Genomic DNA, 12,186 nt, shown 5'->3' on the forward strand with positions numbered 1-12,186 from the left:
ACCAACATCTGGTGAAAATTTCATGTCATTAGCACCTCTAGTAATATATTTACTGAGAAAAATGGTGACGTGTTCAATACTTATTTTACCCGCTGTACCAGAAAGTAGGTGTTGCTCCAGTGAAGAGCAGATCTTCAGTGCAGACTTAAAAACCCATGGAGCTCACCAGAGGAACCTGCCCGTCTGTTCAGCTTTGATTCTGACCTTTTCTTCTGTTCTTCTTCTGATTTCAACTTCTTTGTCGGCTACTTTTCCTTTTCCTTCCTCTTAAGCTTTTTCTGCTTTTTTCAGCTATATTTTTACACTTTTACTTTTATCTGCACATTTCTAATCTATCTAATTTTCCTCTGGGATCAGTGAAGTGTTTTTAAATTGAATTTTATTTAATTCTGCACTTTCCAGCTGTTCTCTGGCCCTTGAACCTTTTGTTTTCACAGTTTGGGTTCCTTGGCTAAATTCAGCAATCATTCAGCTAATTTATGGTTCCACCTCAGCCGTTAAAATTCAGCAAGCAATAAAAGTTCAGCGTTAAAAAATATTTCAGCTTCTTCAGCAGCTTTCAGCTAAATTATTCATCAATAAGCATTCCCACTGCTTTCTCACAGGAAATGTAATTTCTCTTGTTGTTGATAAAAGCCCTGATGCTGGTTGTAAGTGTGATTATAAATGTAAAATGTTATAAAGGATCCTGATGGAGGGAGTTTGTGTTCACAGAACTCGTGCAGTGTTGGTGGAGTTCTCCCTCTACAACATCAACACAAACCTGCTGGCTGTCGTCTCCTTCTTGTTTGAGTTCCCAGTTTCTGAGCGTGCTCAGTGCAGCTTTGAGCTTAACGTCCTGACTCTGTGGCCAATCACAGGCCTCGACCTGCAGCTCCTGCTGACGGTAACCTCTGAGCCCTGACACCTTCAGGAAGATCTAAACTTGTTTCAGTGTTCTTGAATGTTGGCGGTTCCCTGTTTCTCAGCTCGTCCTCCTCAGCCTGGTGGTGTATTTCCTGGTCCGAGGGGTCCTGGGTTTCCTCAGAGGGGGCTTCAGGTACCTGCTGACGGCGTGGCGACTCATGGGAATCTGTAAGTTGTGTCTGGCGGCGTCTGTGTGCGGGCTACACCTGAGCCGCTCAGTCATGGCCAAGCAGCAGTGGAATCTGTTCCTGAAGAACCCACGAGACTCCTTCACGGACTTCCAGCCCCTGGCCAAGCAGAGCCAGCTGTACACCGCCATGTCTGCTCTGCTTCTCTTCATCCTGCTGCTCAAGGTAAGAGAGAAGCATCACACCTGGCTCATCAGAACCTTCAGTCCCATCATCATAGAAAACTGCAGGGTTGATAGAGCTAAATGACTGTAGTGAAATAAGCTCAAATTAAATTATTAAACAAAGCTAAGCAGTAAAATTAACAAAACAGAAGGTAAAAGCTAAATTCAACAAAGTAGCATTTTAATGATAAAATTAGCAAAACATGGGCTTAAAGTAGCTAAAAGATAAAAACTGGAAAACTAATGACTAAAAGCCAAAAGTAGATTGGAAGACAAAAATAGACCAAGTATGCTAGGGCAAATTAAAACCAAAAAATCTTTGAAGTAATAGAAAAGATTTCAATGTGTTTTTATAAAAAAAGACAAAGTTAAATGTTTTGAACAGTATAAGAGACAAAAACCAAGTCAGAGCACCTGTCTCCTGAATGAGCTGAGTACTTTGATAAGAAAAAGGTTAAAATAGCAGAAAGTAAGTCGATGTAGTTTGATTGCAAAAAAATCTAAGCAAAAAGCTGACTCAGCAACATTTGGTTTTTTCTAAATTCTATATATAAAAAAATAAATCAACATGTCACATTACGAAATTAGAAAACTATATTTTGCACAAGAATAATTTTCCTGTCCTGGAGAGTTTTGTTTGTTTGTTTGTTTGTTTGTTTGTTTGTTTGTTTGTTTGTTTGTTTGTTTGTTTGTTTGTTTGTTTGTTTGTTTGTTTGTTTGTTTGTTTGTTTGTTTGTTCAGCCAACAAAACAATTGTTGCTTTGTCTGATCTGATATGTACACAAATTGTTCCCAGAATTTATCAAATGTCTAAATATAAAACAGTAAATCATGTTAAAACACACAGTTAATTTTTAAGTGACAACAGACAAAGCTACTGATAAATTGTCCTATTTATTTATATGATTAATTTTAGACTTCAATCATTTTGTGGTTCGGGGTATTTTTTTTCAACAGCAGTAAAATCCCTCCCACTGGTTCTGAAATTTCTTTGTCAACACTGTAATTATAAATTACATCCAGAGATAATTAATTTGTAAAAAAGAAAATCTGAAGTTTTCCTTGGTATTAATTAGCATGCTAGTTTAACTGTAGCGTTAGTGAAGCTTTGGTATATAGTATTAATTTATTTAGTCATTTTTCTGCTCTCTGCTGCTCCTCCTGGACGGTGCAGGCGTCCCACCAGTTGCGGTTCCTGCGAGAGGGGGCTGTGTTTGGCAGAGCTCTGCGGCGGTCCGTCTGGGAGCTCCTGGGAGTGGGCCTGGCCCTTCTGCTGCTGCTGCTGCTTTACGCTCACACAGGACACCTGGTCAGAGTTCCCCCGTGGTCTTTTATACCTTCTTCTTACAGAACCTCACCTCGCTCACACAAACACAACAGGCAAATTGAGTCACAATGAAGAATTTTTCAAAAATTTTATTATTTTTTGTTAAATTTGGTGATTTACCTGGCAACGATCTAGTTTTGTTTACAAAAAATGTCAGTTATTGGTATACAAAGAATCCCTAAGCTTCACAATGACAGGAACTTTTTCAGCACAGACTCACCTTCACTGTTGGGACTGTAAAAGCAGCCTTGCTTTTTTGAATTTGCTTCCAAACATTTAACTCAAACCTTCAAACTAGACATGGGTTTTTACGATGTAAAAACAAGTGCGCATTGCCATGTAGCATGTCATTGCAGCATGGCTTTGCCTGCAGCATTGGACTTGCAGAATGAACTTTGACCAAGTTCAAATGTGTTTTCTATACCAGCTTGTGCCTGTCACGTCAGCAGGTGTTTGTAATTAAGGTAACTGAGTGACAATATGAAGTTGGAAGATATATTTTATTTAAGTTGCTTTAGCTGGGTTTTGAACCCTGATGCTCCCACATGAAAGTCCATGACATAGACCGTTAGACCAATGGAGCTGTGGGAAAATGTGGTGGTTGGTTTGTATGTGTGCAGAAAGAGGCCACATTGCCAATGTAATTATTGACACTAAACTGCATAATATTACAACAATAGAGCAATATTAAGACAATATTATGGTAAAACATCAAAATACAATCATATTAGTATTGTAAACACTGAACTATTGAGATTAAATATAAAAAACTATGGTGCAGTACCAAGTTGAGTACAGCTGGGGGCAGTATTGGACCATTACAAGGCCCCATTGACTCCAATTACATGAATTTGGAATAAAGTTTAAACATTAATATTTCAAAAACTACAAGTTGTACAGGTACCAAAAGGCATAGCAATCATTTGGCACAGGACCTTTACAGATAGAAATTACAATGGCAGCTGTAGGACAAAGTACGCAGGAGGAGAAGCATGGCAAAGTTGAGATGACTTGGATGGGAAACGAATCACAGTAGTGTGCATTGCATTGGCAATGCATACTGATAAGCGTTCAGATTAAGCCAAATATATCACCATGAATGAGTACGTTTTAACATAATTTCATCGTAAAGATGATTCTAGTTGCTAAAACTAAATTTAATGAACATCCTAACATTTGTTGTTGCACTTTTGATGGTTCTGTTAAGGCAGGGGTGTCAAACTCCTGTCCTCGAGGGCCACTATCCTGCATGTTTTAGAGGTTTTCTTGCTCCAACACACCTGATTTTGATCGCTGGGTGATTAACAGGCTTCTGCCCAATTTGAAGAGTTAATTCAATCACTGAATCAGGTGTGTTGGAGCTGGAAAACCTCTAAAACATGCAGGATAGTGGCCTTCGAGGACTGGAGTTTGACACCCCTGTGTTAAGGCCTTCCCCTTATAACTTTCCAAAATTAACTTTATTTAGGTGGATTTATTGAGGCGAAACTGTGTTTGTTCCCAGGATGTAAAAGTAACAAGGACTTCATCTTTACATTAAAAGTGGCATACTTTAAATAAATAACTTTAAATAAAATGTGATTTTTAGATGCAAATTTATTAATTTATCATAATTAGACTTTATTTACATTTATAATGTATGATGTTTCTTAAATTCTTTACATTTTGCTGCCTTCTTATTGGTTCTCTCTGAGATTAAAACGACAGACTCGTTTTAACTCTGAGAGGAAAGTGGGTCTGCCTGGACCCCAGGTGTTGTCTGTGGCTGGAACATAAACACCCCACTCCGTTCTTCAGAGCTCAGAACTGATCCTTGGTTCTATTGGTGCAGTAAACTAGCTCTGTAGCAGGATATAAGACTTAAAATAAGTCCACCCTAAACATTATTGCAAAATATTATAAACCTATTTTAAACTTTAAGATAAAGTACATAACTGTTCCACCTGATCAGACGTTCATCATTTCAGTTTACTTGACCTGACTTCCTGTTTTTCTGATTCTCACACATTTAGTATCTTCATTATCAAAGATTTTTTTTGTTGCTGCCTTAAAGTGTCTGTGACATCAATTTTTTGTAAAAATATGAATGCAGTTTTGGAAAGATAACACTGTTAACATATTGCAAAACAAATTTTATGCTGCTAAGATGAACAGTTGTTGAGATATTTGCCTGTGAATAAACAGGAAGTGATGTCAAAGGGGAATGCCTGCATGTGAACAGCACTGTTACAACAGCTAACAACACAGACTGTAGAATCTGATGTTTCTTTACATTATTTTGAGTCTCTATCAAAGAGAGATGAACAGTTAAAGTTTAATAATTTTGTTTTAATAAACAAAGACCATACATTTTATTTTATTAGAGTTCCCCTTTGATGTCACTTCCTGTTTCACTCTGGCTGAACCAAATTCAATAGAAAATAGGCCATTTAGGTGACAAAATGGGTAAAATTGTGTATTATGCCAATTAATTTTCTTAAAGGGCCAATATTATGTGTTTCTCAGGCATATATTTAAATACTATACCATAATAAAGTATCTGTGTCAACTTTAGTTATTAAAATGCTGTTTTTATGTTTAAATAGAAAATAAACTTATCTTCTCATCACTTCCACTTTTAAACGCCTTGAAATTGGCCTCTGTCTCTTTAAGAACCACCTTCTGCTTCTGTCTCGCCCATTTCGGTGTGTGTGTTGGGGGGCGGTCACGCTCGCTGGGGGAGGAGGGGCTGCTATGATGCAGTTTACTTGGCATCTAAAAATACATTTCCTCAAAGGTATTTTAATCTGAAAAGAGCTTCACTGAGTGAGAACTAATGTTGAGAGCTCAGTAAACAGTTAGGTTTCACTTTCACTTTGACCCGAGAGCCTGTAGGAGTCATGAGCGGGTTGTGTGGGGAGGGGGGCGCTCGGCCATGAGGAAGTTCGGCTTAAAGACACGTCCCAGGGGTGTTTCTGTTACCAAAAGTCATTTCTGGTGCCCAGCTGTCGTTTTGCTCCTCAGCATGGCTTCCTAAAAACACTGCAGGATTTCTCAAACATGCATGAGTGAGTCAGAGCAAGGCTTTGGGCATGTTTTTATGAGAGTATAACATTATAACATGATATAAAACTCAAAAAGGTTGATTTTACATGATATTGACCCTTAAAGTACAAAGATGTTTTCTTAGACTTTTTGTATTTGAAGAATCGGCGTGTCACAGACACTTTAAGATAAAAGTAACCAACCCAGACTGAAGCAGTTTTTAACTGGGTGAAGTCCTGTTGGTTTCTTATTCTCTTAAAGCTGAGTAAAGTAAACCTTTTTTGTATTTTCCCTCTGCAGCTTTTCCACTCGGTGCTGGACGGTTACAGCAGTGTGACCTCTGCCTGTGGCTCTTTGTTGGGTACCGGAGGTAGAGGCCTGTTTTCATGGCATCCTGCTGTGACGATGACCGGCCCCTTCAGCACAGCCTTTTTGCTGGTGTTCCACACAAGCTTTGCTGTATTCCGGATGGTTTTCACGTGGCTGCTCATCTCCGTGCTGTTGAGGAACTACCGGCGGGCGCGAGCGGAGCTGTACCGCCCGGCTGTGGATCTCCAAGACTATGAGATGGTGGAGCTGTTTGTCAGACGGCTCAAAATGTGGATGGGACTCAGTAGAACCAAAGAGGTAAGCAGATGGGATTAGATTAGATCAAAATTAAAGACCTGGGCATTCCTTGATGGACTGCATATCACCCACCTTTCATGACGTAGATTAAAGTAAAATCATATTTTATGATGAGAAGGGACAGAGTTGTAAAGGTTTAGGTCAAACCATGTAAATGAAATTATTCTCCATCACTACTGTTGTGAAAACACTCAGAAAATGTTTTGAGGATGACTCTCTGCTACTACCACAACACATTTACCTTAACTGGCTGAGGTGTAAAAATGGGCCTCATGCAAGAATCGTTCATACGAACAGATTTGTTTTAAGTTGTGCGTACGAGTGATTTAGGAGAATTTGTGTCATTCACCAATTTACTCATATTCTCAGATTTTCTTCAGATATGAACAAAAATCACGAGTGGTCCAGACCTGTCAAACATTTTATGAGCAGTCAGTCTGCTGTCATCCAGACGGGTTTTCTTCATTGATAACTTTATATTTCATTAGTTTGAAGATATTTCGAGTTGAAAATAAATCACACTCTATAATTATGTGCGTGACTGTTCTTCTCCTGAATAAATGAAAACTATGTAACACAGTTGTTTACACTTAAATTAAAAATATTTGACCAAAGGAAATCCGGAGCTGGGTTAGAGATGAATATGATTTAGATTTTTATTTCTGTGACTGTAAACGACCCACAGGAGACACGAGATTAACAGCAGTCGTCGTTTCATTCCTTTAATCCCACAGCTGACCTGCTAAAAATGACAGATTTTCTTTTCTGGATCTCTGAGAGCAGGACTTCAATCTCGTGAAGTTCTTCTTTTTATTTGTGATATCACTTATGAATGAACACTTCCTTGTATCTGAGGCAGGAAACATAGCCTTATATGGTGTTTTTGGGGTGGTAATTATGCTAATCTCCTCTCGCGTGCACGAGCAGCTGGATAGAACAGGTGGAATTTACGCAGCTCATTTACACACTTTTCCTGAAGATAGAAGAGTTTGTTGAATCTGACGTGACATGTTCGTATGAACCGTTTGTACGAACAAAAGTAAGAGAAATTTAGGAGAAGAATACAAACATGTTCTTGCATCAGGCCCAATGTCTATTGGTTAATGATTAGCTGTGGCGGCCATGTTGAATGGGGTTGACTTGAATCAACTGGAGATGTACGTCAGAGTTTCATTGAAATACATTTACTGCTTCATGAGATATTCCAGTAAAGCTACAGTTAAACGAGCATGCAGACGTGGATGAAAGCATGAGTTTAAAAAGAGAAAACATGGAGGGTTCTGTTGTTCCTGAATGCTCCATCTGTGAAATCTCTCTCTTTATAGTTCCGACACAAAGTCCGTTTTGAGGGCATGGAGCTGCCCCCGTCAAGGTCCTCCTCCACCAGTGACTGTAGGTCTCTATGTCTACCCCCTCTGGACGGTCCCGACTCCCCGCCCACTCCAGTCAGTGTTGATGGGAGCTCCGAGGTCTCGTGGCGCCCGGCCTCCTCCAGCCCCTGCAGCCTGACGGAAGCCCCAGGGATCAGCGTCGGACTGGGACTGGGGATGGGCCTAGGCCCAGTTGTGGTGGGGGGTGCTGGCTGGAGGGAGAGGGCGGAGACCGAAGCCTCAGTGAGGAGGCTCCTCCCCACCCTGGACGCCCTGCTGCAACAACTGGACCGTGTCAACATGGCAACAGAGGATGTGTATCACTTTGAGAGTAAACTGGAGCGAGTCCAGAGGAGGAGGAGGCACAAAGGGAGAGAAAAGGGAGATGGCGGTCAGGAGGGGAGGAACGAGGCCAGACTGAAGGGGATGGGGGAGGACAAGGACTGGAAGGAACGAACTGTGGGAAAAGCAAAGCAAAGCGGGAGCAGGAAGGGGAGGAAGTTGGATAAAAATGAACTTCTGAAGGGATGTGGAAGCTCTCCTGCCCACCTCAGACACACTCCTGTCGCCACACCTGTTCCTTTCTTAACATCCAAACCTGCCCCGGATCCCTCCCCTACCCCTCAGTCATCACCCAAACCTTCTGCCGGCGCACCTCTACCTGCACCGTCAGCAAAAACTCCCACCCTCAGCCGGGACTGGGACCGAGAGACCCTCCCCTCTACAAGTCTGTTCAACCACCCAGCTCACACCACCACCATCCCTACACGCAAGAGGAAACGAAAACCCCCACCGCTCAAAAACAAGGTGCACCCGACGTAGACGACAGGATGTAAACGAAAGAAAAAGCTCATGAGAACGTTGGAGTCAAAGCTTGAGGTTAAGGACGAGAGGAGCACAGGGACAGCTGGTCCTGACCCCGGATGCTCCGCTCTAAACCAAGGAGGAAAAAAAAAGGGGCAGATTTTAACATAGTGAGAAAGTCCAGGAAAAAAGGAAGAATCAGGCAGGCTGTTGGAGAAAATAAGACTTTTTTTTTTTGCAGTTACCGTATCTGTCCAGAACCCAAACTCAGCTCTCTGGTGCTGGTCACTAGGTTCAAAATAAGCTGGTTGAGTAAACTCAGTGAAACCAAAAGGTCTTTTTGTCCTTCGTTTGTCCCCCTGTGACCCTGGAGGTCATGTGATGTTGTTGACAGGAGCACAGAAACGTGCTCACCAAATATGAACTACAAGCAGACTAATGCAATCAGTATTTTTGTATATTTAAAAAAAAAAGTTGATTACTCACTTAGGTTGTCTACATAGTTATATCTTATATTTTGGTCAGTTTTAGCTTGTCATGTACGAACCCAGAGCTTCCTGCAGACACAGCATATACTCATGTATAGAACACTGTAAGTGGAAACGTGCTGCATGCTTCAGCCTGCAGAGGTCCAAGAGAAAACGGTTTCATTTTGCAAATGTTCTGCTGTTGGGGTTCCAGCAGCCACGTCTTCAGGGTGCTGAGAAATGGAAACAGGAGACAGAAAACAGAGGAGCAATAAGTATTAAAAGGTGTAGGAAGTCAACAATGGGACCAGAGGATGGAAGAAATCAAAGAAATCAATGAATTTATTTAACCCTCCTGCTGCCCTTGGGTCAAACCAACCCACAGGTCAGTTTTAAAATGGGGCAGCAAGACGGTTAAACATGATTAATATTTGTTTGAGGTTTTCCAACAAAGCTAAACTGAATCCCATCTTTCCTCGAGGTTTTTAAAATAAACAAGCACTTTTGTTCTGATGTAGATTGTTTTCAAATGAGGTAAATTAATAAGCTTAAAGCTAAAGAGGAAGCTTCACTCATACTGATATTTAACCATCAGCGTTGCCAAAGCTTTCTTCTTCATTTATGCATCTTAAACATTCATTCATGTTGTACTTGCACTTTATTCTCTAAAGAAGCTGATGTTAGGCATAATATTTATGTATCCATACTGCTATGCTAAGGAGGCCTTCCTGTATGTATTACCAATGTTGTTGTTGAAGCATTTCTTCATATTTTTCTGATTGTTGTCTTAACATGCACACTTCCTGTGTCCCAGTGGGCAAATCTCAGGGAACCCACCTTTTCCTAAAAATCTGGTAAGAAACCCAGGTGAACCAAAATTAGGTACAAATTGAGTAAAAAGTACTGATAAATGTTCAAAACATTTCGGTCCCATCTTTCCTTTGCTGCGCACATTGTAATAAAACATTACATGAAATCATTTTAAATATTGTACCCAGCCTGTTTTATTACTTCCTGTCAGTGCCTTAAAAAAAGAGACTTGTCCTTTTTTATTGTGTATATTTCTGTATATATTTGGGCCTTATGATGTATAAAGTTCTGCTTTATGATTTTTGTGCTCAGCGACAAACAGGTCAAGCACTGATGTTGCAAACCCCAAAGTTTTTGCTTTTTTTTTTTCTGGTCAAGCAGATGCAAAACAGTCAAAGCTTTTCCTTTCATTTAGTGTTTGAAAGCATAATTGATTGCTGAGGAGGAACCTCTGTGTTTAGTGTCAGAGCTGACTTCACTTGTTTCTGAAATGGCATTAGAATTTGCTTGGTTTTGTTTTTCTGAAACCTCTTCTGCATTCTGTAGTTGTAGCACTTCTCATACTTTTGCACTTGACAAAGTCAAATAAAGTCTTTTGACAGCTGAACTCTGGACAACACATTGATTTATGTCAGTGTCAACACTTTAAAAACTCGTTCAAACAGTTCAAAGTTTTAAGACGTCAAATCTTTGTAAGACATATGAATGCATTTGTTTTTGAAAATTGACTGATAAAAAATTTCATGTTGCTGAGATGAACAGTAGTTGAGATATTTGCTTGTGAAGTAACAGGAAGTGATGTCAAAGAGGAATGTCTGAACGTAAACAGAGCACGGCTACAACAGCTAACGCAGACTGTAGAGAAGAACGATGTTTCTTTAAATTATTTTGAGACACTATCAGTAAGAGAGGAAGAAAAGACAGAGTTTAAATAATATTGTTTCAATAAACAAAGACCAGAAAGTTTTCTTTGTTAAAGAGTTCCCCTTTGATGTCACTTCCTGTTTCACTTTGGCTCAGCCAAGTTCAAAAGAAAATATGCCAATTATGTGACAAAATGGGTAAAATTATGTATTATGCCAGCTTTCTTAAATATAAAGATGTTTTCTTTGACTTTTTGTATTTCAAGAATATGTACGTCACAGGTACTTAATTATGCCAACATATGAACGTTTTAAAGGCGTCTACGTTGAAGATGGGATTTAAAAAATCAACTGGAGCCTTCTTTTCGGCATGTACATAATGCAATTCTAACAAATTCATCAAACATGTAACTTTTATTAGCAATTTAGACAAAAAATGTTTCATAAGTTGGCCTAAGTTGTTTAGCCCTCTGGTGCATAGTGGTCACTACAGTGGACAGCTGTTTCCTAAATGCAGTGGTTTCTACATATCAGTCCTTAGAATGCTCTCTACTGCTCCCCTCCGTTGAGGTTCATTCAGTGGTTAGTTGTTGTAATTACAAGTGAACATCATCAGAATACAAGATGGCTGCCAGACACACTTGACCATTCCTGCAATATCCTGTCAAATATTGTAGCAGAATCCTAGAAGTAAAAAAAAAATGCTGATATGCAGGAGTGTCTAAGTAACAATATTATTAGTTTAGTTTGGAAAATTTTTATTTCAAAAGAGTAGGAAATTACGATTAACCATGTGTCCACCACACGTCATGCATTGCTGACTATATTTTCAACATGTCATGTAGCTGATTATCTTTCATTATGACTGTTTTGCTTGCAATTCACTTTGGTTGCATCTATAAGTTAGTTTTAAAATTATATAATTTTTGTGCAGATCAGTTGCAGTTTGGGTTAGTAAAATGATAATTTTCTCAAAGTTTTAGACCACATGTGCAGCAAAGAATAAGGAATTATAGAATAATAAAGGAAATTCCCTCTGATAATGCATTTAGTGATGAGGAGTGGCTGCCAGTGAACACTAGAGACGTAGATGTGGATGATGGAGATGGGGGGACAAGATCTTAATAAATAAGTAAAAAATATATTTATAATTTTAACTCTGCCCACCCCTTGCACAGAGACTGTTGGATATGGGCATCAGGGACCGCCATGACCCTCAAAGATAAAAGCAATTAAAAGATAATGGATTGATTTTTTAACACTTAGTTTTTCAAGCACAATTTTAATATTTATAATGTTTCCTATAATCCTAACACCTACAGGCTTGTTTGATGAAGACTGTTTGCTCTGTTTCTTTAGGACTAAACAGAAGGGCCATAGAATGTTAAAGTATGTTCAAGCATTTTTCAAAGCATACGATAGAAAATGCATTTACCTGCATTTACAGCAGGTAAAATAAGTATTGAACACGTCACCATTTTTCTCAGTAAATATATTACTAGAGGTGCTAATGACATGAAATTTTCACCAGATGTTGGTAACAACCCAAGTGATCCATACATACAAAGAAATCAAACCATAAATGTCCAGAAATGAAGTTATTTGTAATAAGTTTGAAGTCCGTGCTGTCCAATCC

General features: G+C 39.4%; 1 protein-coding gene across 1 annotated transcript in view; it reads left to right on the plus strand.

The window, feature by feature from the left end:
* The window catches only part of pkd1a (polycystic kidney disease 1a), a gene marked incomplete at its 5' end in the record, with an annotated part of 95,184 nt that extends 84,890 nt beyond the window's left edge, over positions 1 to 10,294 (plus strand). The window contains 5 exon segments of the mRNA XM_014028559.1: positions 715 to 886; positions 969 to 1,259; positions 2,433 to 2,567; positions 5,910 to 6,236; positions 7,562 to 10,294. Coding sequence (XP_013884013.1) covers positions 715 to 886; positions 969 to 1,259; positions 2,433 to 2,567; positions 5,910 to 6,236; positions 7,562 to 8,428 — 1,792 coding nt within the window.
* Between the last annotated feature and the right edge of the window lie 1,892 nt (positions 10,295 to 12,186).

Source organism: Austrofundulus limnaeus, unplaced genomic scaffold (assembly GCF_001266775.1).
Source record: "Austrofundulus limnaeus strain Quisiro unplaced genomic scaffold, Austrofundulus_limnaeus-1.0 Scaffold779, whole genome shotgun sequence".
Taxonomy (NCBI): Eukaryota; Metazoa; Chordata; class Actinopteri; order Cyprinodontiformes; family Rivulidae; genus Austrofundulus; species Austrofundulus limnaeus.